At 41.5% G+C, this 27,370-nt stretch overlaps 1 protein-coding gene across 11 annotated transcripts in view; it reads left to right on the top strand.

The window, feature by feature from the left end:
• LOC124041178 (collagen alpha-3(VI) chain-like) overlaps window positions 1-27,370 on the top strand; it is an 87,620-nt gene that overhangs the window by 20,105 nt on the left and 40,145 nt on the right. For 6 of the 11 annotated variants that reach the window (XM_046358486.1, XM_046358478.1, XM_046358468.1 and 3 more), the window contains exons 1-12: window positions 16,878-17,498; window positions 18,140-18,736; window positions 19,548-20,147; window positions 20,359-20,958; window positions 21,124-21,723; window positions 21,996-22,580; window positions 22,775-23,386; window positions 23,550-24,137; window positions 24,276-24,887; window positions 25,193-25,792; window positions 25,929-26,525; window positions 26,633-27,244. In XM_046358486.1, the coding sequence (XP_046214442.1) occupies window positions 16,892-17,498; window positions 18,140-18,736; window positions 19,548-20,147; window positions 20,359-20,958; window positions 21,124-21,723; window positions 21,996-22,580; window positions 22,775-23,386; window positions 23,550-24,137; window positions 24,276-24,887; window positions 25,193-25,792; window positions 25,929-26,525; window positions 26,633-27,244 (7,210 nt within the window). In that variant the 5' untranslated portion in view covers window positions 16,878-16,891. Of the gene's footprint in view, window positions 1-9,054; window positions 9,172-9,890; window positions 10,486-12,092; window positions 12,690-14,606; window positions 15,201-15,391; window positions 16,022-16,156; window positions 16,748-16,877; window positions 17,499-18,139; window positions 18,737-19,547; window positions 20,148-20,358; window positions 20,959-21,123; window positions 21,724-21,995; window positions 22,581-22,774; window positions 23,387-23,549; window positions 24,138-24,275; window positions 24,888-25,192; window positions 25,793-25,928; window positions 26,526-26,632; window positions 27,245-27,370 lie in introns of those variants that run through there. The other 5 variants (XM_046358526.1, XM_046358516.1, XM_046358506.1 and 2 more) reach the window with 5 other exon arrangements.

Below are 27,370 nucleotides of genomic sequence, written 5' to 3'. Positions count from 1 at the left end.
TTGCTACCTATTTCTCTGAGGTCTTGGCTGATTTCTTTAGATTTTCCTGTGATGTCAAGCAAAGATGCACTGAGTTTGAAGGTAGGTCTTGAAATACATCCACAGGTAAACCTACAAATGACTTGAATTATGTCAATTAGCCTATCAGAAGTTTCTAAAGCCATGACATAATTTTCTGGAATCTTCCAAGCTGTTTAAAGGCACAGTCAACTTAGTGTATGTAAACTTCTGATCCACTGGAATTGTGATACAGTGAATTAAGTGAAATAATCTGTCTGTAAACAATTGTTGGAAAAAATGACTTGTGTCATGCACAAAGTAGATGTCCTATCCGATTTGCCGAACTTTGTTTGTTGACAAGAAATTTGTGGAGTTATTGACAATCAAGTTTCAATGACTCCAACCTAAGTGTATGTAAACTTCCGACTTCAACTGTAATTAACTAGCACAGAAGAGACTTTCATCTTGTTCTTGCAACCTGGTCTCAGTGCATTTTTCATTATTTTGTATGTTAATCTGAGACAACCATTTAGTGTGATATGTTATGTTTCATATGATATGAATGCACCAATTTGTAAGTCGCTCTGGATAAGAGCGTCTGCTAAATGACTTAAATGTAATGTAAATGTATTAATTTAATTTGTGGATTACCCATTCCGTGTGATATGTTATAAATTACAATTCATATTATGTGTTACGGATTTGAAAAACATAAAATACTTTCCATAATTACAAAATGTATGATATGTTACGAATTCTAGCTAGGTAGTGAACGTCAGCTAGTTGGCTAATATAAGCTAGACTAGGGGTTAGGGTTTAGTTTAGAATTTAGGTTAAAGGGTTAAGATAAGGGTTATCTAAAAGTGTTAGGGTTAGAGGAAAGGTTTGCTGAAATGGTTATGGTTATGGGGAGGGTTAGCTAACATTCTTAGTTGTTGCAAAATAGCTACAAAGTAGTTAAGGTTGCTAATTAGCTAATATGATAAAGATGTCGGTGATGAGATTCAAATTTGCAACCTTTGGGTTGCTAGACGTTTGTTTTAATCCAACCCCTCCACTTTGACCAACCACCCTACTTTTGTTTTTGCCTTAAGTAACCATCTGTCTTATGTAACCATACCAAATGTAACATACTGTATCATACTAATTTGAGTGATGCCGATTTATATTTACTATGTTACGTTTAGTCTATGAGACCAGGCTGGTTCTTGAGAATGAACTATGACCATGGTCTGTGACCATGTTTTAATGAGACAAGCTTTCCACATTCTGGCTGTTCAGCATCGGAGATATTGTTAATATCTTTTCAATCTACCTACTTACTCTATGTGAGACCAGCTTCTCCTTTCTTGCTGCAACATAATCTAAATATTGCAGCAGACTGGCTGCTGAAAACACCTTGAGAGTGTCTCTCTCCTCCTCTCCGAGATTTGACCTGATGGTGTCCAAGAGACAGGCACACCCATCTCATTGATTGTGTGAGTCAATCATGTACTATTCCATTTTTTTAAATAATATATATATTGAAAGAATTAAAGATTATTTGTTCATAAAGATTCAGTTGTTGTTATAGTTTTTGTTACACTGACAGACCGACCATGAGTTCAACAGACAGACCGACAGATAGATAGACAGTCTAATACATAAAGTAGAATGTCGGAGTAAATTTATTTGTATTTTTTAAGAAAACCTGATTGTCAGTTATTTTTTACCAAAGCGGTCCATAGAGGATGAAGGTCATGCCTTGCTGGTCCCTGGCACAAAACAAGTTTGAGAAAGCCTGGAGTAGAGTAAAGTAGGGATCAATACAGTATATTATTCTATTGTATTGTAATGCAATACATTTTTCATCACCGTAATGTACAGTACTGTGATGTACTCTGTGGTCCCGAGAACTGTGATATGCCTTTCTCTGCGCTCACCACAAAAAGGAAAAGCAACTGTCCATCACTGGGAGTGAACTTGTGATGCTCAGAGCCAGAGAGCACTGCTGAGACCGCTGTGCTACAGTAGTCCTCGATGCTCTAGTAACCTGCGAGAATACTGACAATACCTGATGGTAGTTTGGACTTAACCACTTGGAATTAATACCTAAGCGTAACCCTTTGTGTCATTTCTTTTTTAACCCTCTAACCACGCAGAATTAATGGCGTCAAAAATTAACCGTCCATAATACGTCAAATGTAATCTATGATTGGTTCAGATTTGATTAGGTCAGGACCAAATATCAACGTCTGTGGACATTGAAATCAAAGCTGTTTCTGACCACACCAAAAAAGAAAAGGGGGAAAATGGCAGCTGGTCAGGATGGCGTCAGTCCATGATTAGTGGGAATTGTAATGACTTGCTCAGACTTAAACAGAAATCACATCTGATTGGGGTGAGAGTGTTTGACCTTCTAAAATATATGATTATTTCCTTAAATGTCTTAATTTTTACACTTCAAGAAAAGTATGAATTCCCCAACTCCTGAATTTTGCCCCATTATTGTGTAACCACCCTATATACCAATACATTTCAATTGTTCTTAATATCCTCACGCACACTTTTCCTTCTGTAATCTGTAATCTGTGGATCATTCAGCTGCCGTCCGATGTGAATTGGCTGCAGTTGCTGCCAGTGCACTGTCTGAGGGCACTTAGGACTGTAAAAAGAACTCAACTAAGGGCATATGACTGCATTCACCTTCATCATTATGTTAATGTTGGATACCTTTCCAATCATGGGCCATCTATGCCAGCCCGAAGCGATAGCTTTTTTGGGGCCCTTTTTTTTGGTGACAACCTTTTATATAGCTCTTTCTGTCCCTAAATAGCCGCAGCATGACAGCCTAGGAACAGTGGGTTAACTGCTTGTTCAGGGGCAGAACGACAGATTTGTACCTTGTCAGCTCAGGGGATTTGAACTTGCAACCTTCCGGTTACTACTCCAACACTCTAAGCACTAGGCTACCCTGCCGCCAGTAATGGACAGTAATGGGTCGACAACACCAGCTCTGTGTGAATGGTGCAAAAATGAGACCCTTGGTGTGAATGGTTGTGCTCTGACAAGTTATCCACTGCTTGGGGGATGTGTGCGTGTGTGTGAATCTCGGGTTGGTCAGCAGCCTACAAGGCATAAGATTACTGTGTTTGTAAACACATTCTCAGAGATCCAATAAATTCCTGAGCTCAGCCAATTTGGCATATGTCCTTCAGCCATGGCATTTCCATGATGGGCTACTAGAATGCAGAACTGAGTTCAAATACTGTTTGAAATCATTTCAGATACTCTGTCTGTGCTTGATTGAACTTGTTTGGCTTAAGGGACCAATATAATAGTTACAAAATGGTAAACACCGCCCATCTGGCACTGTAGACAGGCTAGAGCAAATGCTCAAAGTATTTGAAAGATGTCAAATAGTATTTCAACCCAGGTCTGCCAGAATGGTGACTGGATGACTTATCACTGGCAAACACAAGGAAAAGCCAAGTGTGCATGAATCTTCTAAGCCCTGCGATACAGAGACAACAGTAGTCACAGCTTCTCTTCATAATGACCTAGCCTAGAGACGCATACACTCAGAAAAAAGGTGCTATCTAGAACCTTAAAGCGTTCTTCTGCTGTCCCCATAGAATAACCTTTGATTACCATTTTTGGTTCCAGGTAGAACCCTGTTGAGTTCCATGTAGAACCCTTTTCATAGAGGGTTCGACATGGAACCCAAAAGAGTTCTACCTGGAACCAAATTTCTTTATTTTATTTATTTTATATTTATCCTTTACTTAACTAGGCTAGTCTTACTGTGAACACTGAGGCTGTACCAGTTAAAGTTGCAGTTTTAACAGGGGTCAAGTAGGCTACTGTGGCTATGTGATCATAATGTACAGTAAGCCTACCAGAGTGGCGTAGCATCAAAAACAATGGAGAAAGTTCATCCCATGATTTTATTTATTTTTTACCCCTTTTTTCTCCCCAATTTCATGGTATCCAATTGGTAGTAGTTACAGTCTTGTCTCTTCGCTGCAACTCCCGTACGGACTCGGGAGAGGCGAAGGTCGAGAGGCATGCGTCCTCCGAAACACAACCCAACCAAGCCACACTACTTCTTGACACAATGCCCATCCAACCCGGAAGCCAGCCATACCAATGTGTGGGAGGAAACACCATACACCTGGCGACCGTGTCAGCGTGCACTGCGCCCGGCCCGCCACAGGAGTCGCTAGTGCACGATGAGACAAGGATATCCCTGCCGACCAAACCCTCCCTAACCCGGACGATGCTGGGCCAATTGTGCACTGCCCCATGGGCCTCCCTGTCACGGCTGGCTGCGACATAACCTGGACTCAAACCCAGAATCTCTAGTAGCAATGCCTTGACCACTGCGCCACTCAGGAGGGTCATCCCATAATGTTTTAACAATGGAATAGCTGTTCTATCATTCAGCCTACAGTAGCAGCCAATGTTCAATGTTGGCCTACATTCCATGATACTTTCGAAAGTCCTGTTAGCCTGTTTATCCACCCAGGAGGTGAATGAATATGTTGTTTGATAAAAGAAAGTACTTTTCTAAATAAAAGGCATCATTATTACCATGTCATTATTACAGAAAGCCAGACAAATGATGCTACCCTCTGTATATTGGCTACTTAGCTTATTCACTGCCAGTCTCAAAATACCACACTGCCCCTTTAAGACAAAAAACTCTTTACCTGTGCTGTTGCAGGAAATAATCACTCCCCCATTGCTAACTACAAATGATCTATAACAGGGCTAATAACTCACTAACTACAGTGGCTTGCGAAAGTATTCACCCCCCTTGGAATTTTCCTATTTTGTTGCCTTGCAACCCTGAATTAAAATAGATTTTTGGGGGTTTTGTATAATTTGAGTTGCTTAACATACCTACCACTTTGAAGATGCAAAATATATTTTTGGGGTGAAACAAACAAGAAATAAGACAACAAAACCTGCATAACTATTCACCTCCCCCCCAAAGTCAATATGTCGTAGAGCCACCTATTGCAGCAATTACAGCTGCTAGTATCTTGGGTTATGTCTCTATAAGCTTGGCACATCTAGCCACTGGGATTTTTGCCCAATCTTCAAGGCAAAACTGCTCCAACTCTTTCAAGTTGGATGGGTTCCTCTTGTGTACAGCAATATATAAATAATTGGATTGAGGCCTGGGATTTGACCCCTTAACCACTCAAGTGTTGCTTTAGCAGTATGCTTATTGTCCTGCTGGAAGGTGAACCTTTGTCCCAGTCTAAAATCTCTTTGAAGACTGAAACAGGTTTCCCTCAAGAATTTCCCTGTATTTAGCGTCATCCATCATTTCTTAAATTCTGATCAGTTTCCCAGTCCCTGCCGATGGAAAAACATCCCCACAGCATGATGCTGCCACCACCATGCCAAAACGCTTAATTTTAGTGTCATCTGACCTGAGTACCTTCTTCCATATGTTTGGGGAGTCTCCCACATGCCTTTTAGCAAACACCAAATGTGTTTGCTAATTTCTTTCTTTAGGCAATGACTTTTTTTCTGGCCACTCTTCCGGTAAATCCTAGCTCTGAGAAGTGTACTGCTTAAACTTGTGGAACTTTGAGCTCCTTCAGGTTCATCTTTGGTCTTTTTAATGGTGCTCCGTGGGATGTAGAAAGTTTTGGATATTTTTTTATAACCCAACCCTGATCTTTACTCTCCACAACTTTGTCCCTGATCTGTTTGGAGAGCTCCTTGGTCTTCATGGTGCGGCTTTCTTAGTGGTGCCCCTTGCTTAGTGGTGTTGCAGACTCTGGGGTCTTTAAGAACAGGTTTTTAAATGTGACACTTGGATTGCACACAGCTGGACATTGGCAAATTATATGACTTCTGAAGATAATTGGTTGCACCAGATCTTATTTAGGGGCTTCATAGCAAAGTGGGTGAATTCATATGCACGCACCACTTTTCCGTTTTTAATTTTGTAGAATTTCTTGAAACAATAAAAAAAATCATTTCACTTCACCGATTTGGACTATTTTGTATATGTCCATTACATGAAATCTAAATAAAAATACATTTAAATTACAGGTTGTAATGTAACAAAATAGGAACTCCAAGGGGGATGAATACTTTTGCAAGGCACTGTAGCAAAGGATATGAACAAATGTGCACACGTCGCTACATGTAGCTCTCGCTTTGATCTCAAAATATGTGTATCTACTCACGACCGCTCATGCTGTAAACACAGTCAAATTCAACGTGAACGGCACAGATCCATATATGGAAATGTTCTATTTGCATATAGGCCTATTGCAGATCTGATTGGTTATGGCTCACAATACATTCAGACATGAGTCTTGGTGTGATTTAGATTTTGGCAGCAGCATACAGTGCCTTGTGAAAGTATTCGGCCCCCTTGAACTTTGCGACCTTTTGCCACATTTCAGGCTTCAAACATAAAGATATAAAACTGATTTTTTTTGTGAAGAATCAACAACAAGTGGGACACAATCATGAAGTGGAACGACATTTATTGGATATTTCAAACTTTTTTAACAAATCAAAAACTGAAAAATTGGGCGTGCAAAATTATTCAGCCCCCTTAAGTTAATACTTTGTAGTGCCACCTTTTGTTGCGATTACAGCTGTAAGTCGCTTGGGGTATGTCTCTATCAGTTTTGCACATCGAGAGACTGAATTTTTTTCCCATTCCTCCTTGCAAAACAGCTCGAGCTCAGTGAGGTTGGATGGAGAGCATTTGTGAACAGCAGTTTTCAGTTCTTTCCACAGATTCTCGATTGGATTCAGGTCTGGACTTTGACTTGGCCATTCTAACACCTGGATATGTTTATTTTTGAACCATTCCATTGTAGATTTTGCTTTATGTTTTGGATCATTGTCTTGTTGGAAGACAAATCCCCGTCCCAGTCTCAGGTCTTTTGCAGACTCCATCAGGTTTTCTTCCAGAATGGTCCTGTATTTGGCTCCATCCACCTTCCCATCAATTTTAACCATCTTCCCTGTCCCAGCTGAAGAAAAGCAGGCCCAAACCATGATGCTGCCACCACCATGTTTGACAGTGGGGATGGTGTGTTCAGGGTGATGAGCTGTGTTGCTTTTACGCCAAACATAACGTTTTGCATTGTTGCCAAAAAGTTCAATTTTGGTTTCATCTGACCAGAGCACCTTCTTCCACATGTTTGGTGTGTCTCCCAGGTGGCCTGTGGCAAACTTTAAACAACACTTTTTATGGATATCTTTTATCTTTCTTCTTGCCACTCTTCCATAAAGGCCAGATTTGTGCAATATATGACTGATTGTTGTCCTATGGACAGAGTCTCCCACCTCAGCTGTAGATCTCTGCAGTTCATCCAGAGTGATCATGGGCCTCTTGGCTGCATCTCTGATCAGTCAATTGATACATTTGCAAGTACATAACTATAGAGAACATGCAAAAATGCTATGGTAATAAAATGTTAAGTTTACACACTCACAGGAATGTCATACATGATGGATAATTAGCTTCCCTACAGAAAAGACACTGACCTTCACATGTCTTATTGGCCGGGCAGGGTGGGTGTGTGGCCAGAGACAGCAGGGGTTCAAACTGTAGAACCCAGTTCCTACATTTGAATATAAAATTGGTTTTATGTAGCTATGCTATATTTTATCTCTGGGAGCCTTAGGTTGACAAATCAGAGCAAGATTACTGAATGTTAGTACATTATTTAATTTCAGAGGTGAATGTATCAAACCAGTTTCCATGATTAAAGTGTTTTGTTGTTGTGCACTCTCCTCAAACAATAGCGTGATATTTTTCACTGTAATACCTACTGTAAATTGGACACTGCAGTTAGATTAACAAGAATGTAAGATTTCTGCCTGTATAAGAAATGTCTGTCTCAGAAAGTTGGCTGTTGTTTAAAACGTCATTCTAGTCACATTAGCTCAGGTTAGCAAAAAACGTCCAGGTTTAGGGACACCAATTCCGTTAACATCACAATAAGGGGGAAAGCTGACTAAATATAAAACACAAACCCCTAAGTGAAACTGGTCTTTCCAGTCCAACAACTCTCCTATGAACACAACAGTAGATCAATACTAATGTGGATTGGCTTTTTGAACAGGTGGAGAAATTAAACACCAATGACAGCACTCTGACAGAGACATAAAGCTGTGGCTGTTGATTTGAACCCTGAACTGGAGGTATTTGCTGGCAAGTGCCTGTTGTTGATGTGGTTAAGGGAAAAAGCCATTGAAAACGCCAATGTTAGAGTCTTGGCAAGCCCTAGCTGACATTGTGGTAGCAGTGGATCACATATTTCTGCATATAGCTCCATGTGATGGTAGTATGAGGTATTTTTTTCTCCAATGGTGTGTTAAAGAGTAAAAATAACTCTAAACATGCTGTTGACATTAGGAATTTAACTTCAAACCATGTGATGACAGTGGGAAAGGGTGGAGAACGAAAACAAGAAGGAAAATGGATATTTGGAGCAGCTCCAGAATTCTGGAAGATTGGATTTGCTGGTGAAATGGATTTCAACTGAAATACTACTTTACACTTAGTTTGCTTCAATTGCCCTGAGTTCTTCTTCCAAAAGTTAATATGGCAAGGACAGTGCAGACAAGCCTTAATTCTTTGCTCAAACTGATTTGGGATGGTATGTGCGTGTCAGAGTTTGTGTGTGAGTTAGTGGTCTATGCCAGACCTAAAGGTCACAACTTAATTTAGAGTATTCAAGGAGCTTTATAATGTCCCTGTCAGAATTAAAATAACTCAGTCATTTGCCTTTATAAGTCCTTTCATTTTGAAATATATGCCCATTTCAAAATTATGATGGATTATTATGTTGCATTGTATTTCATGAATTAATACTGATGTTATAAAGTTTTGATGATGGAAATGTTAAAGGGAAATGGACACATTTAGCACTACTTCGCAAAATTGCAACATTCAAGTCTTTCATTGCTTTCCCTACTGTGATGTCATATAAATTATTTTCAGAATTATACCTGCCATAGATACTGTTACCTGTTGTAATGCTGAAAAGAGCATAAACATTTTCTGTTCTATTTCATTTGCAGGTGTTCTTTTTGGTGCTAGGTAGAAGATGAGGAAACACCGGCTGTTACCGCTGTGCGCTCTTCTGGGTGTCCTGTTCGCAGGACTTCTGCCCAAACTTGATGCCCAGGGTCAGGAAGGTAAGCTTGACTCACTGTTTTTGTCTTCAATTCAACTTGCAGGCCCATGTGGTGCCCTCTCTTAAGCCCTATTCAAAAATGAAGTTTTCTTAGCCATGCTCAGTATCGTTTCACACTTCAGATATCCATTAATCTTAGTAGCACCTGGAAGGCCTACTTATTTTTTGTATTTTGGGGGGGTACTTTTTACCGGATCATCCTTGTTGGTTTCAGCACAAATAATTAAATGATCAAAACATTTCAGACATTTAACGAAAAGTAGGAATGACAATGCTAATATTGCTGTTAAGGTGGAGTTGTATTGATATTTATGGGTTGAGTTTCCGCCTTCCTTGAAACAATAAACGTTTGGGAACAAGTCAAAGTGTCTAGTTCCCTGCAGGAACTCAGAGGGATTGTCATGGCATGAATGAAAAAAGGGGTCTACTCAGGAATCACTGTTGCCTTAGAATGCAAGTCCAGTGTCATGTTGGTACCCTGGCCTCACAGTTCTGCCTAGTTTATGGTAGCATTTTGGCAGGTGAGGTGAACTAAGGTGTAATATTTTAGCACAAGTTAATTGGCCTAGTTTCCAGCGGTACTGTTGTTCGGTACATTAACAGGTTACAGCCATACCACTGGACTTGCCTCTGTCTCGGCACGGTGAGAGTCCTCAAAACCAAGTTTCTTCTTTTGAAGATTGCGCACAAGGCCTGGCTGCCGATATATACTTTCTTGTGGATTCGTCCTGGAGCATGGGACAAGAGAACTTTGAGCATGTCCGACAGTTTCTGTACAGCGTGGTTAAAGCACTGCATGAGGGTGGCGGTGGCAGATTTCAGTTCGCCCTCGTCCAGTACAGCGGCTCGCCCAAAACTGAGTTCCAATTGAACACATACCCATCTCCGCTGGGGGCCCTGGCCCATATCCGGGCCATGGCATACCGGGGGGGTGGCACCCGGACGGGTCTGGGCTTGGACTTTCTCATCCGGGCCCACCTGAACGCAGCGGCTGGTAGCCGCGCTGGTGTGGGTGTGGCGCAGGCGGTGGTGATCCTGACAGATGGGCGCTCCCAGGATGACGTGGCTGAGCCGGCGCAGGTGCTGCGGCTAGCAGGGGTGAGCATGTTTGCGGTGGGGGTGCAGGACGCCGTGGACTGGGAGCTCAGGGAGATGGCTAGTGTGCCACAGGACATACACATATTCAGTGTAGACTCTTTCCAGGCCCTGAAGGGTATTATCCAGGACTTAGTGGTGGGCTTGTGCGGCGCAGTCACTCAGGCCGGGGGCACCCCGATGGCTGTCGAAGCCAAAGAAGTGCCTCGAGACGTGACAGGTAATAACAGGGGGCCTGAGTCACTACCATACTAATGACCACATCATCATAAGAGAAGAAAGTAGCTACACATGTGTGGCCATGTCTGGATCGAGTCCTCTATTAACACAATTAAGGGGTATTTTACACGATAACCCTCATTTATCATCCACTGTCCGGCACCCATTAACATCACTGTTTCTCATCATATTTTATTTGCCCGTAACACTTTCAGAACACCACCCAGGTTTGCATGTGATTGACACTAAATGCTTCTCAGAAGAGGGCTTCTGATGGCTGCTATGTCTCTTCCAAGCCAGATTGACCAAATTTATAAAGCTTGCGCATGAACTGAGAACATGCCATCTCAGTCAATGGGAATATCCATTGCTTATTTGATATGGTAAAGACATATCGCTCTTCATTTGCCAGTTTAGTTTGTTACAACCAACATTGACTATGTAACCGTTACAAGCAGGATATTCAAACAATTTAACGTTTGTGACAGACTGCTACAGAAGGATTATCATCTATTTACATGACACAGTAACAGGATATTCAATTATATAATCTCTTTTATTCTCTATAATAAAATAAAGACAGATATGCAAAACACCTTCAGTCCATTATATTTGCCCTACAAAAATCACAAATGCTTTTGTCTGATTTTAAACAAATCTCCAAGTATCAGCAGTGAATCAATAGCGGTGACAAGCTGTTCCATTACGGCCTCCCGAAACACGGCGCAACTTTTAACAATGGCTAACCACCCACCCACTGCTTGTGTGTCTTGTTAATGTTTGTTTGTGTTTAGGCTATGTTTTATCAGTAACTCAAATATGTGCTTACTATTCTACAACTGAAACAGTGATGAACCTGCCCTGGACTCATCCTTGACTTGCAGCAGAGCCTAGATCGAGAGATTTAAAAGATAACAGCTTAGCACAATGTATGAAACAAATGTTATAGAATAGTTATTTATTCTCTTGATTAGTGGTAAGGGCTCTTAAGCATCAAGGATGGGCCACAGGGTCATGACTGGTACTTATTATCTCTGAGGTCTGTAACATGAGTCTGCATGGGGTGGCTGAACTCAATGGAGTTGGCAGGAGGTTATGTTTAGGTGCATTATCATAGAACCCAAACTGATATAAGACAGATAAAAGGAGAAACATTTTTACAATACACATTATACATTGTCTTATACATATGTTAAAAAAACACTATGAGTATATTATGAGTACAGTGCTAAATTGGTAATGTTCTGTTGGTGTAGTTCATTTTCACACCGCTCTTCAGTTTTTTTTTAGATAATCATAAATAACACATTTAGCAGAATAATACATTTGTGGGGTATTTTAGCAAGCTACAGGGTCATGCTCAGATTAATTTGCACACATCATCCTTTGAGCTCCAGATCTAATCACTCCTTGGTTCAGCCTACATGCAGTATAATGTGCTTTTGTGATGTTTTTTTAATGATTGATTGTGTTCATCATGAATGTCACATGCAATGATGCGCCAGCACTTTCTCTTTCTCTCTCTTTCTCTGTTTTAACGCTTTCACGTTGCATTTTGTTTCTGTTTTGTTTCTCTCTCTCTCTCTCTCTCTCTCTCTCCCTTTTAAGCACAAGAGTCAGCTGACCTTGTACTCTTAATTGACGGATCTGAGAACGTTGGAGCGGCCAACTTCCCCCGCGTGCGCGATTTGGCTATGAAAGTCATTGAGGGCCTCGATGTGGGCAGGGACACAATTCGGGTGGCTGTGGCTCTGTACAGCGCGGACCTAGAGATTCAGTTCTTTCTAAATAGCTATGACACCAAAGCCGCTGTCCTGGACGCTGTGAAGGCCCTTCAGTTCACAGGCGGCGATGAGGCTAACCTTGGAGCCGCCTTGGAGAATGTCGCTGGGAGCCTGTTGACTCCGGCATCAGGGGGCAGGGCAGAGGAGGGGGTGCCCCAAGCTCTGGTGGTGATCAGTGCCGGGCCGTCCAATGACGATTTCAGTGCGGGTGACAGGGCTCTTAAGGCAGCGAGCATTATCACGTTTGGCGTGGTGGTCGGCGGCGAGGCTACAGCCGAGCTGGAGACTATCGCCACAGACAAGAGCTTTGTTCTGTCAGCCCCCGATTTCAGGGCAGTGGCAAGCTTGGGTGACCAGTTGCTACCATATGTTAATGCAGTGGCCCAGCGCACCATTGTCATTCAGAATGAATTCACAGAAGGTAGGTAACTTCAATGCAAGGTAGGATTGGGTGGGGGATTCATGAAAAAAAATGATTAAGTGTGTCTTCTAGCTGATTTCATGCTCGAGGTAAGAATAATACATCGCTGACACCTAATTTGAAGCGGGTATATGTGATACTTTTATAACACCTTAATTACACATTCATCATTGTTCAAGAGACATTTTCAAAATGACCGACGCAGTGCCCAACCCCCTGGCAAAACACACACAACAGGCTGAGAGCAGCACAGTGTCAGCCTCAGAGCATTAGGCTGCCCATTGATATTGCTTTGCTCAAGGCCACAAATGGCAACACAACAAATAGTAATTTAAAGGTGTAATATGTAGACATAGCCCTGTCATTTCCTAGTTGCTAAAATTAGCTTGATTTCAGTTTGTGCCAAAACAAGCAATATAGTATAGTGTATATAGTGTAGGGAATCATTGTCATATCTTAACCGCTGTGAAATATATTTTCAGCTGTTTGAAGCTGGTGTATAAAACCGACAGTAAAAAGACAAAAATAGTTTAAAATATTGCACATGGAACGGATCTACTGCTTATTAGACTTGCTTTCAATGAGAATGACAGATTAACTCACATTTCTATCTGAAGTCTGTCAGGTCCTACATAAAGTTGAATAATGGATCTTTAAATGTATCCTGGCAAAATGGAACCAAGAGAATAGTCCCAAATGAGGCACACATAGAACATCTACACACATCTGGCTCACTTCCACAAGATCACCTATTAGCCATTGTATTTGAACCATCAACATTCTACTTACTGGTTTTAGGCTACCTGACACACTTTGGTTCTCATTATATATTTATCTATTTAGATGGAAAAATATTTTTGTACTGTAATGGAAATGGACTTTTCTTTCAAAAACACATCTTGCATAGATGTGTTATGAATGTTTTGGTCGTTATGAATACAGGTGTATACCCTCTTCAAGTAAGGCGTTAATAAATCATTGTACTTAATCTAATTGTAAGACAGCACATGCTTGAAATTTGGGGGTTGAGTGTTGATCTCAATCTAATAGTTCAATATAATACTGTATTAGTATTGAAATGGTTAACATTTCACAAATATGTTGTGAGGACTATGCATTGTGAGGACAGTTATAACAATAGAAAGACAAGATAGCATCTTGACCTGATTTCTAACATTAACCAGCTTGTTAACATACCTAACAAATGCACAAGCATTACAAAACTAACAAAATGAACTGAATACTGAAAATAGTTTATTAAATTTGCTGAAATGAAATTTGCTGACATACAAAAAAGCAACCTGATATAGTAGGTTTGGTATAGTTTTGTTATCTTGCTGTCTTACTTATATGTAGATATCTGTGTATACGGTTTTCTAGATTTCCTATTAATCTTTTCATCTCTTCCTGTGAAGCAGGAACGTAATTTTATTGCATCAGGTTTTCATTTCATTGGTGGGCCCTATTGTAAAGTAGAAGCTATTCATTTTTTTAAGTAAATTACAGTTACCCCCTTCTCCTAAACAAGTATTATAAAATGCAATTAATCTTCAACACCTCCAAATTGGCACCATTCTCTAATTCCCAGAATGTCACACAGTTGTATTTGTATAATTTGCAGCAATTCAGATGCCATTTCATACTTCTTCAGATGTTACAACTTTACTAATATGAATAAATGTCTGAAAAAGAAGTAATTTGTTAGTGCCTTTATTAAACATGGAATGCTTTGTGAATGCATTCAGTCATGTTAAATAGGGCATTAATTATTAATTAAGTACATTTGTAAGAGGCTAAGCACAGATGCAATTAATCCGATCATCAAGAGAGTATCACAGCTTTAGTAGCTTTATTTAGCTAATAATAGCTAGCTTTTACATAGATTATTCTAACACGTTACTGTATTTTCTCTTTCAGCCTTGGAAGTGGGAAAAAGGGATATCATTTTTCTCGTTGACAGCACTATGGGTGCCACATTGATCAACTCTCTTCGTGAGTTTATCAAAAGGTTTGTTGACACCATGCCGATCGGACCGGATCAAGTGCAAGTGGGTGTGACCCAGTTCAGCAACACTGCCAGGGATGAGATTGAGCTGAACGCATATGGATCCAAGGAAGACCTGAGTGCAGCCCTGGGCAGACTCAAGCCAAGACCAGGACAAGTGGTGAACATCGGGGCGGCCCTGGACTTTGTGAGGACCAGTACGCTGAGGGCTGACAAGGGGAGTCGTATTAAGCAGGGCGTGCCCCAGCTGGTTCTGTTGTTGACCAGTAAGAAGTCCAGCGACAGTGTGGGGCAGGCTGCAGAGGCACTGCAGCGCATGGGGGTTCTGACCCTGGCTGCCGGCTCTAAGACGGCCGATGAGCAGGAGCTGAAGCAGATTGCCTTTGATGAGAGCTTGGTGTTCATGCTGAAGGACTTCCGCGCATTGATCCGCAACCCCAAGTTGATTGTCTCTCCCCTCTCCACTCTATCGGGGGTTGTGGTGATTGAGGGACCGACAGAGCCAGGTAATGCTCCTATCCTATCGTCACTATGCTTGATACTAGCTACTTAAATGTAATTTACCCCTAACATGTAAGGTGATATTTTCTTATCCCAAGACTCCATAAGGCATTTAAAAATCATTGACATCTAATATTTGTGACTTGAACATTAGAATAGATGTAATGATGTTTTTTCCCTCCCCTGTTTTCCTCAGTGGTTGAAATCACAACAGTGCAGACCCAGCGAGTAGTCAGAGACATCATCTTTATGGTGGATGGCTCTAGCTACATTGGGGGTGCCAACCTTCCGTACGTGCGGGATTTCATTGCCAGTGTGGTAAACCAGCTGGACGTGCGGCCCGACAGGGTGCGCATCGGTCTCATGCAATTCGCAGAGAACCCAAAAATTGAATTCTATCTGAACACGTACAACACAAAGCAAGATGTGCTGGCTAGCCTGGGTGAGCTCAGGCTAATGGGAGGGTCTGCTTTGAACACGGGAGCGGCAATGGATTACGCACTTACCAACATGTTCCAGGCCTCGACTGGGTCACGTAAGAGGCAAGGTGTCCAACAGGTGCTTCTCCTGATCACTGGAGGCCCATCCCAGGATGAGGTTAAAAGGATAGCAGACAAAGTGGCCGTGGCGGGTGTACTGACCTTCACAGTCAGTGCTGGCCAGGCAGATGAGGACTACTTGAAGACGGTCGCTTTTGTTCCAAACTTGGCTTACCATGAAAGCCGATTTGCTGACCTGCCAAGTGTTGTTGAACAGATCATGACTCCTTTGACTACTGTGGTTGGAGATACAGATATCACAGAAACAGAAATAACCGAGGAACCTGGTGAGCTTTATGTTGTATTTTAGCTTTCTTGCTACATGTTGGGTTAAACAGTGCATATTAAATAGAACAAACTGCATTATAATGCTATTGACTGAGAGAACTGAAGGTGGTGTTACCTTTCCTCTTTTCCTGCAGCAGTCGTTGGAGGCGAGAGGGATGTTGCGTTCCTGATTGACGGCTCTGATAATGTCCGAGCAGATTTCCCCTACATCCGGGACTTTATCATCAAAGTCATTGAGCCTCTTGATATTGGACAAGATAGAGTGCGGATTTCAGTTGTCCAGCATAGTGAGAGGCCAGCTCCCAATTTCTACCTGAATACATATAAGGATAAGGCTGAAGTTTTAAGGGCTGTTAATGATCTAAGACTGTCTGGTGGACGGAGTCTGAACACCGGAATGGCTTTGAAATTCATGAAGGACACCATCCTGTCCCCAGTTCATGGTAGTCGGGCGGCTCAAAATGTACCCCAGTTTTTGATTGTTTTGACCGGAGGCAAGTCTAAGGATAGCGTGAAGGAGTCTGCTGGTGCTTTAAAGACCGATGGAGTGGTACCATTTGGCGTTGGTGTCAAGGATGCAGACCCTAAGCAAATTGAGGCTATTTCTCACAACCCATCCTTTGCTTTCAACGTGAAGGAATTCAGCCAGCTCAGTACGGTCCAACAAAAGCTCAATAGCTATGTGAGCCTTTCCAAGGAAAATCTGAAGGTCGTCTTGGAGGAAGGTAAGCAAAAGCTTTTCTCATATTCTATGTTGTGTGACACGCCTGTCATTGTCTTTGCTCTTGATGATGCTCTTTGTGCTGTGCTGTTTGTTTCTTCTAAATGTGCCTTATTGTTGTGTCTCAGCCTCAGTTCATGCTGATGCTATGAAAAGAGATATTGTATTCCTGCTGGATGGTTCTGATGGCACAAGGAGTGGATTCCCAGCATTGCGAGACTTTGTTCAAAGTGTAGTGGATAAACTCTCTGTGGAGGAAAACAGAGAAAGAGTTTCTCTGGTTCAGTACTCTGACAAACCAGAGGCCCATTTCTATCTGAACTCGCACAAAACAAAGGATGCCGTTATTCACGCCATAAGTAATATGAGGCACAAGGGTGGAAGGAGCCTAAACACTGGGGCAGCTCTCCAGTTTGTGAGACATAACATCTTTACTGCCTCCTCTGGCAGTAGACGACTGGAAGGTGTACCCCAGGTCCTGATCCTTTTGACTAGCAAGAAATCCAGAGATGATGTTACGGGCCCTGCTGTAGCTCTTAAAGATCTGGAAATTGTGTCAATAGGGGTCGGAGTTGGGGACGCCAATTTCCGTGAGTTGGAAATAATTTCCTTCCAACCCGGTTTCACATTCCAGGTCTCTGAGTTGTCTGAGTTGCCCTCAATCCATCCACAGTTTGTTGCTCTTCTTAAAAGAATGTCAAAAGACACAGAAGAAGCTGTGGCTCCTGTGACTCATGGAATTCCTGATTTAGTAGGTAAGAACTCCAACTTGGATATGAGTATGCTAAATACAAGAAACATACCGTATTCTTTTTCTTTGGAACAATGCTGAAATTGAAGCATGATAAATACATGGATGCCTAAGACTTTGGTCAACATAGTATTTCCTACAATGTCGATACATTGTGCATTTTGATAGAAACGTTCTCGTCTTTAGTTGCATGGTTGAGAAAACCTTTGATTCAGAGCATTTATTGGCTTTTTATTCTCTTAAAACAAAATAATTTCCCCCTATTTCACTCTATTCACTCTATTCCTTTCTTACCTCAACCATGTATGGATAAACTAAACTTCACATATTTGTGTTGAAAAGATGGTTCCATGTTGTTCTGCTTGTGATGATACTATCTCAGAACGGCACTCCCAAAACCTGCCTACAGTGTTCCAGCTTCTCATTCACCCTTGCAGATATGCATGCAAATATGTATTAATACAGACAACCAACCATAATCTTGGATTAATTTATTCTGTCATTGATATTTTTTCACTGTCTTGTGTAAATATTCAGCTTCAAACATTCTTAACAATGTTTGGTTGTTTTTTACATCTTACATTCATTTTCTATTATATAATTGTTAGTCAATGTATCCCATTTTTATCTATCTTCATCACCTAGTGGATACGGATACAGTGAGCAGCAAAAGGGACATAGTGTTTCTCCTTGATGGTTCAGACGACTCCAGAAATGGATTGCCTGCCATCAGAGAGTTTATACGAAGAATGGCAAATGAACTTGACATCGATGGGGACAATGTTCGAGTTGCTGTTGTGCAATACAGTGACGACGCTGCGGAGTACTTCCACCTGAAAGCTCACAAAACAAAAAGGGCTGTCATCTACGCTGTTAGAAGCCTAAGGCATAAAGGAGGAAGACCCCGCAACACCGGGGCAGCTCTTCAGTATGTTAGGGACAATGTTTTCACTGCTTCGTCCGGGAGTCGACATCTGGAAGGGGTTCCTCAGATTTTGTTTTTGTTAATTGGTGGAGAGTCCAGTGATGACGTCACAGCTGCTGCATCTGATCTCAAACGCCTTGGGGTTCTTTCGTTTGCCATTGGGATGAAAAATGTCAGGCAAGAGGAGCTGCAGAGCATTGCCTACTCTTCCAGATTTATTTTCAACCTACCAGTCTTTGGTGAACTTTTGTCCATACAGCCAGAGATCCTTGCCTTTGTCCAGTCAAAAATGGGAATTGAGCCCCCCACTATTGTCGGTAAGAACCACCATGACTCTGCATCAACAATTAAGTTGACTTTCCCAGATGTCATTCATTTTTCTTCTATCAAATATTGGTCTTGACTGGTTTGATTACTTATGTAACTGCGCCATTCTTTGAAGAAAGTATATGGATCAGTTTTACATTCCCTCAAATTTCCTGCTTTGAATAGAGGCCAGCATCTTTGAATGGTTACGCTATATAATCCTACTTTTATGAACAAAACACCAGAGCTGGTGCTGGAATGGTTACTGTTCTACTTGCATCAAATACATTTCTATTGGCATAACAATGCCAAATCTTCTCTTTCTTGTTCCACATTCCAGAAAAGTAATTATATTCTTGATTGTTTAAAATCAGGAAACTATGCTTTTCTGGTCCTTTCAGCTTAAGCTCTTTTTTGAGCCAATGATACAGTACATCATTGTCTAGTTATTTTAAGCTAGTTTAGATTCTCATCTCAGCATACAATCTTCCCCTTTCTTCATGGAACGAGTGTTTGATTTCACATCTACATTTTTTTTCTTAAAACTCAAGCTCTTTATCTACAAACTTTCTTAAATGTTTTGACATTTGAGACCATTTGAACTCACTTTACTTTCACTTACTATTTCTTTGCATGTTGCATAGAGCTATGTTATGACGTGATAGTCATCGTAGTTAAAATATATTATGGAGAATATTTCAGACCATTTTGCAATGTTTTGGTCTACTTTACAACATTCTATTGACATGCTGCCCTTGTGAATGCATTAATGCATATATTTAGTGGTTTTATTATTAAATAGGTCCTTCAATGTTTTCTTAGTTGAATTAGATGCTGCACAGAGAGACATAGTGTTCCTATTGGATGGGTCTGATGATAGTAGGAGTGGATTTCCAGCCATGTGCGGATTTGTTCAAAGATTGGTGGAGAACCTCAATGTTGGAGAGAACAAAGATCGAGTTTCTGTGGTTCAGTACAGCAGAACTCCAGAGGCCCATTTCTTACTGAACACATATCCAGAAAAACAAAGTGTTCTAGGTTCTATTCGAAGCCTACAGCACAAAGGGGGTAGACCCCTCAACACCGGGGCAGCCCTCCAGTACGTAAAGGACAATGTCTTTACTGCCTCCTCGGGAAGCAGAAGCCAAGAAGGCATCCCTCAGATACTGATACTACTAAGTGGTGGCAAATCTCAAGATGATGTTGGAAGTGCTGCTGCTGCTTTGAAACAGGGCAGAATTGTACCATTCAGTATTGGTACGAGGAATTCAGACATTCTAGAGCTCCAAATGATCGCACATATTCCCTCCTATGCCCTTTCTGTCCCTCGGTTTGATGACCTTGAAAGCGTTCAACAGCAGCTTTTGTCATTTGTTAAAAGGGTCCCTCGTCAGCCAAGAGTGTATCAACCAACTGTAGTAGGTAAGGAGTAATATTTCTACCTCTCTTCATTATGCACTTTAATCTGTTACATTTCAGGTTACTACATTCTTGCTGAAAATTCAGCACATTCATGATACTGCTTTATGCATGCCTTTTGAAATATGTTGGTATCATTTGCTAGTCACAAATATACATGATCTTTCTTGATCATTTTACCTGAGAATTTCATTTAATTCATGTGCATTTCTAGATAACACTGAATCCAAACAACTTGATGTTGTATTTTTACTGGATGGCTCTGATGAAACTCTAAATGGATTTGAGGCAATGCGTGACTTTGTTCAAAGAGTAGTGGAGAAACTCACAGTGCAGGAGACTAGAGATCAAGTCTCTGTGGTGCAGTATAGCAAAGAACCAGAGGCCCACTTCTATCTGAACACTTACACAACAAAGCAAGACATTGTTGACGCTGTAAGACAACTGAGGCACAAAGGAGGGATCACCCTCAACACTGGGGTAGCTCTCCAGTATGTCAGGGATAACATCTTTACTGCCTCCTCCGGAAGTAGACGCCAAGAGGGCATCCCTCAGATTCTGGTTTTATTGAGTGGGGGAAGGTCCAATGATGATGTCAGAAATGCAGTGAAAAACTTGAAAGCAATTGATGTGATGGCAATAGTGGTGGGGATGAGGAATGCTGATACGCTTGAGCTTCAAACTATTTCAGATGAACCCAGCTATGCTTTCTATGCTCCAAATTACAATGATCTCCCAAACATTCAACAGCAAGTGTTCTCGGCTGTTCAGAGAGTTGCAATAACTACTCCTGACTTGCCAACAACACTAATAGGTAAGAATGCAATCATGGCAACAGCTATGCTGTAGTTGGTCATTTGAGTTAGCACTTTATTGATGTATTTCATTTCCCCAAAACACAGAGGTGTTTGTTGAAATCTTTATATGTATATTTTAAAAGTTATTCTTTACCATTAACCCATTTTATGAATGGTTATAGATGCAACAACGGACGACAGGAGGGACATTGTATTTTTACTTGATGGTTCCGATGATTCCGGAAGAATATTCCCAGATATTCAAGACTTTATGCAGAGAGTTGTGGAGAAACTCAATGTAGATGGGAACAAAGATCATGTGTCTGTGGTTCAGTACAGTGACACAGCAGAGATGAATTTCAACTTGGGTATGCATTCAACAAAAGATGATGTTCTTGATGCTGTTCGAGGTCTGAGGCACAAAGGAGGAAGCCCTCTAAATACTGGAGCAGCTCTCCAGTATGTGAGGGATAATGTCTTTACTGCATCCAGTGGAAGTAGAAGCCTGCAAGGTGTTCCACAGATACTAATACTGCTGAGCGGTGGAAGATCTACTGATGATATCAGAACTCCTGTCACAAAGCTCAAAGAAATGGGAGTCATTTCAATCGGTATTGGCACAGGAGATGCAGACACACTTGAATTGCAAACAATATCTCATGAACCCAATTATGCTCTTTCCATTACTGATTTTGAAGACCCCACAATTCAGAAAGAATTGCTGTCATTGTTAACAGAAGCATCCCATCAACCAGAGCCAGCTGCTCCTACCATTCATTTTGGTAAGCTGTGGCCATTTGTATTTTGTTGTAGTGTCACGTGTTTTCTGCATTTTGGTAAATTATCTTATCTATGTTATTGCATGTCTTTTGAAGAAACCATATACTTGCGTCCAAGATATTTCATCTTTAGAGAATAAGATTATTGAAATTTCAGTTGGACAATGGTTTTATGCTAGCAACGACCTTGATATCACCGCAGTTGCTTTCTGTGCCCTCTCTGAAAAAAAGTGCCTTTTCTTTCCCTTTGCAACTTCTCTTTACCTTCATTTCAGAATCTGACAAAAAGGATGTTGTATTTCTCATTGATGGATCTGACAACTCTAACACTGGTTTTGAGGGGATTCGTCGCTTTGCAGAGAAAGTAGTGGAGATTCTTAATGTGGAGGAAAATGGCGACCGGGTGGCCCTTGTTCAGTACAGTGGGAACGCCACACCCAATTTCTATCTGAATTCATACTCTTCTAAAAATGACGTGCTTAATTCAATAAGATCAATGAGGCACACAGTTGGAAGACCTCTCAACACTGGCACAGCCCTGCAGTTTGTGAGAGACACCGTATTTACAGCTTCAGCTGGAGGCAGACGTGCTGAGGGTGTGCCTCAATATCTATTTGTCTTCAGTGGAGGGAGATCTAGTGATGATATAATGGGACCAGCACAGTCATTGAGAGGGGATGGAGTAAGAACATTTACCATTGGAACAAGGAATGCTGATACGTTGGAGTTACAAATGATATCTTTTAAACCAGGAGACTCTTTTTCTGTTTCCAATTTTAACAACCTTGACAGCATACACTCTTCAGTGACAGCTTTAATAAATGGTGTTCGGGAAACACCTGAAATGTCAACTGTCATTGGTAAGATTATTAAGATAAAAGTTTACATCACTTAAGGCCTTTTAAAATCACAAATTCACAGTCATTCACTGAGAATCTATTCCAAATCTTACTATTAGAGGGCAGCGTTGTCATAAAAAAAATTGTGATTTCAGTACAGATGTGCAGTATATATGGACCTGTTGGTTGTGCAAATTTTTTTTTGCTCATTTCAGACAATTCCACTTTGTTGACATCAGATATCCAGAGGGTGGATGGGGTTGATGTTGTATTTCTACTTGATGGATCTGATGAGATGCAAAAAGGTGTCCAATCAATCTGTGATTTCCTTGGTCAATTTGTTGAACATCTTGACATCGGGCCAGACAAAGCACAAGTTGCTATGATCCAGTACAGTAACAAACCTACCACTCATTTCCTATTGAACACGTACTCATCGAAGATTGATATCATGGCAGAAGTACGCAATATCAATCTTGAAGGAGGAAGGTCCCGCAACACTGGGGAAGCTCTTGATTATGTAAAAAACAATGTCTTTAATACCTTCTCAGGAAGTAGACGCCAAGAGGGCATCCCTCAGATACTGATACTGATAAGTGGGGGAAAATCACAAGATGATGTTCTGGTTCCATCTGAGAGTCTGAAGGCAGATGGAATAGTGCTTTTGACTGTTGCGGTAAAATATGCAGATGGAGCGGAGATGCAGAGCATTGCATACAGTCCTAATAAGGCATATTTGCTAAGAGAGTTTTCTGACCTTTCTCTTGTTAGACAACAGTTGCTCTCAGCAGTTGTCTCTCATAAAGATACAGTAAGACCGGGCTTAGGTGAGTGAAAAAGAGTACAATAATAAACAATTGAATTGAAAATGTGTATAAAAGAGAAGTTATATTTTTCAATCATTTTCAAAATATGTAGCTTATACTGTAGCTTGAAATGTGTATAATGTACCATGCACAATTAGCTGATTTAGTTCAATTTTCATCCTAGTTCAAGGCTCCAGTGTGAAAAGAGACATAGTTTTCCTCCTTGATGGATCTGATGATGTAAGGAGTAGATTTACAGATATACGAGAGTTTGTTGCGAAAGTGGTGGAAAAGTTTGATGTCGACAAGGGAAAAGATCAAGTTGCTGTTCTGCAGTACAGCAACAGTGCAGCAGTGAACTTTAACCTGAATGCGTACAAGACAAGAGATGATGTGCTTTCAGCAGTCAGAAATCTGAGGCCAAAGGGTGGGAGGCCACTATATACTGGCACGGCCCTCCAGTTTGTGAAGGACAATGTCTTTACTAATAATGCTGCAAGTCGACGTCATGAAGGTGCTGAACAGATCCTAGTGCTTCTGACTGGTGGCAGATCTAGAGATTCTCCTCGAGGTCCTTCCAGGGCCCTCAAGACTTTGGGGGTTGTAACATTTGCTATTGGATCAATGATGACCGATTTGGAAGAAATGCAATCAATATCATCTCTTCCAAATTATACTTATTCAGTCCATGATTTTGCAAACCTTCAAAACATCCAGCAAAGTTTGGAGACAAATCTTGCTCAAGTACGACCACAGGAGGTACCTAGAGTTGGTAAGAAAATATTAAACTTTTATACTGGAAATGTTGATTTCCGACTAGAATTATTAATAAAGAACCAGATTAGTTTATTGACATAACAGGTCATATGTTTTCACATATATTATTTTTTTTTTATTGTGTATTGGACAGTGGAAAGTGATGGAAGTAGGAGAGATATTGTGTTTCTTCTGGATGGATCAGATAACACCAGAACAGGATTCCCAGCTATTCAGGAGTTCCTCCACAAAATCATTGAAAATCTCAATGTGGAACAAAAGAATGACAGAGTGGCTGTGGTTCAGTTTAGTGACGGTGCAGTGGCAAACTTTTATTTGAATTCATTTCTGAGAAAGAATGACATGTTGAACTCTGTGAGGGGCGTCTCACACAAAGGGGGAAGAGCCCTTAATACTGGAGCAGCTCTTAAGTTTGTGAAAGAAAATGTATTCACAAGATCCTCTGGGAGTAGACAATTGGACGGTGTGAAACAAATGCTCATTCTCCTCAGTAGTGGACGGTCAAGAGACAATGTGGATGCACCAGCCTCTGCTCTCAAGGAGCTCGGGGTGTTAGTTTTTGTAATTGGAACAAGGAGCTCTGACAGCAGAGAATTACAGAAGATATCCTATGACCCCAGTTATGCCCTCTCCGTGTCGGAATTTACTGACCTCCCCAACATCCAACAGCAGCTTCTTTCTGCCATGAACACTGCCGTTATACAGGACACAACCATGACACCAACACTAATACCGACAATAGTAGGTAAGAAAAATATGGTTTTGATCTGTTCCATTTCCTCTTTTACATTAGGATAGAGTAGTTGATAGCTTAGAACACTTGTGTAGAACACTTGTGTGAGGTCTTTCACGTAGTTTCTTTTCATACCTCTGTACCAATGTTCCCTATGATATAACTCAGGGCAATGAACAAATGGACACTTTCTTTGAATAGTTGTTTGTAATAAGTGAAAGGGATGACTTTCATGTGACAGAAGCAGTTTTGTCCTGTTTTCCCTTACCTATGCCACATGTAATATGACTCTTTATCTGAACCTTCACATTCCCTAGTTGAGAGTCAGGCTCCCAGGAGGGATGTTGTGTTCTTGCTGGATGGATCTGATGGCACTAGGAGTGGATTCCCATCCATGCGTGACCTTGTTCAAAGAGTGGTGGAGACACTCAGTGTGGATGAGAACAAAGATCGCGTTGCGGTGGTCCAGTACAGTAGAGATCCAGCCGCCCAATTCTATCTGAACACATACACAACAAAGGGAGAGATTCTCAACACTGTAAGAGGTCTGAGACACAAAGGCGGGAGACCTCTCAACACTGGAGCAGCTCTCCAGTACGTGAGGGACAATGTCTTTACTGCCTCCTCCGGAAGCAGGCGCTTGGAAGGCGTTCCACAGCTACTGATTCTGTTGAGTGGTGGAAGGTCCGTTGACAATGTTGACGCGCCAGCCTCTGCTCTGAAGGAGCTTGGGGTACTGGTCTTTGGAATTGGAACAAGGAGCTCTGATAGCAGAGAATTGCAGAGGATATCACATGATCCCAGTTACGCTCTGTCTGTCTCAGACTTTACTGACCTTCCGAACATCCAGCAGCAACTTCTGTCCTCGGTGGAGGCAGTGGTTATTGATGTTACTCCAGAATCACCAACAGTTTTAGGTATGTGTTATCACTGTGAATTAAGATTCAGGATGTGTTAGCAAAATGGCTGCAGAGTCTTAGAAACGACTATATAATTTGGCCAAAAACACCACATTTGATCAGTTTGATTGACATAATCTATTTATTTTCTCAGTTGATCATGACCCCGCCAGAAAGGATGTGGTATTCCTTCTGGATGGTTCTGATGGCACAAGGAATGGATTCCCAGCAATGCGTGATTTTGTTCAGAGAGTAGTAGAGAAACTCAATGTGGGAGGAGACAAAGACCGCGTTTCTGTGGTCCAGTACGGTAGAGATCAAGAAGTTAATTTCTATCTGAACACATACACCACGAAGGGCGACATTCTTGACATCGTCAGAGGTCTGAGGCACAGAGGAGGTAGACTCCTCAACACTGGGGCAGCCCTCCAGTATGTAAGGGACAACGTCTTTACTGCTTCCTCAGGAAGCAGAAGCCAAGAAGGTGTCCCTCAGATGCTGATACTGCTGAGTGGCGGGAGGTCCAATGATAATGTTGATATACCAGTTTCTGCCCTCAAAGAGAGTGGGGTCTTGATCTTTGGCATTGGAAACAGAAATTCTAGCAAAGAGGTTCAAAGGATTGCCTCTGACCCCAGTTATTCCCAGTCTGTTTCTGAATTCTCTGATCTCCCCAGCGTCCAGGATAAGTTTTTCTCCTCACTCATTACTGTACACGATGGCGCAACACCCATTTCCCCAACAGTCATAGGTAAGACCGGATGCATTATCTTGGAAAACTAAAGCAACAAACACATATTTCAGGTTTGATGAAGCAATGTTGACATACGTTTTCTGTTTTGTTTCTGATACTCTTAGTGGACCTAAGCGTCGCCAGAAAGGATGTAGTATTCTTGCTGGATGGTTCTGATGGCACAAGGAATGGATTCCCAGAAATGCGTGACTTTGTTCAAAGAGTAGTGGAGAAACTCACTGTAGGGGAGAACAGAGATCGAGTCTCTGTGGTACAGTATAGCAGAGAACCAGAGGTCCACTTCTATCTGAACACTTACACAAGAAAAGAAGAGGTTGTTGACACCGTAAAAGGGCTGAAGCACAAAGGAGGGAGAACCCTCAACACTGGAGCAGCTCTCCAGTATGTCAGGGACTACGTCTTTGCAGCCTCCTCTGGAAGTAGGCGCCTTGAAAGTGTTCCACAGATTCTGATACTGCTAAATGGTGGAAGGTCCTTTGACAATGTAGATAAACCCGCTTCTGCTCTCAAGGAGCTTGGTGTCTTGGTGTTTGGAATTGGAACAAGGAGCTCTGATAGCAGAGAGTTACAGAAGATATCCTATGACCCCAGTTATGCCCTCTCCGTGTCTGAATTCACTGACCTCCCCAACATCCAACAGCAGCTTATTTCTGCCATGAACACTGCCGTTATACAGGACACAACCATGACACCAACACTAATACCAACAATACTAGGTAAGAAAAATATGGTTTTGATCTGTTCCATCTCCTCTTTTACATTAGGATAGAGTAGCCGATAGCTTAGAACACTTGTGTAGATTCCCCTGCGGCCTTTCATGTGATTTCTTTTCATACCTCTGT

Source organism: Oncorhynchus gorbuscha, linkage group LG01 (assembly GCF_021184085.1).
Source record: "Oncorhynchus gorbuscha isolate QuinsamMale2020 ecotype Even-year linkage group LG01, OgorEven_v1.0, whole genome shotgun sequence".
Classification (NCBI taxonomy): domain Eukaryota; kingdom Metazoa; phylum Chordata; class Actinopteri; order Salmoniformes; family Salmonidae; genus Oncorhynchus; species Oncorhynchus gorbuscha.
The sequence above is the reverse complement of the archived record's forward strand: the minus strand, read 5'-3'. Positions and strand labels throughout refer to the sequence as shown.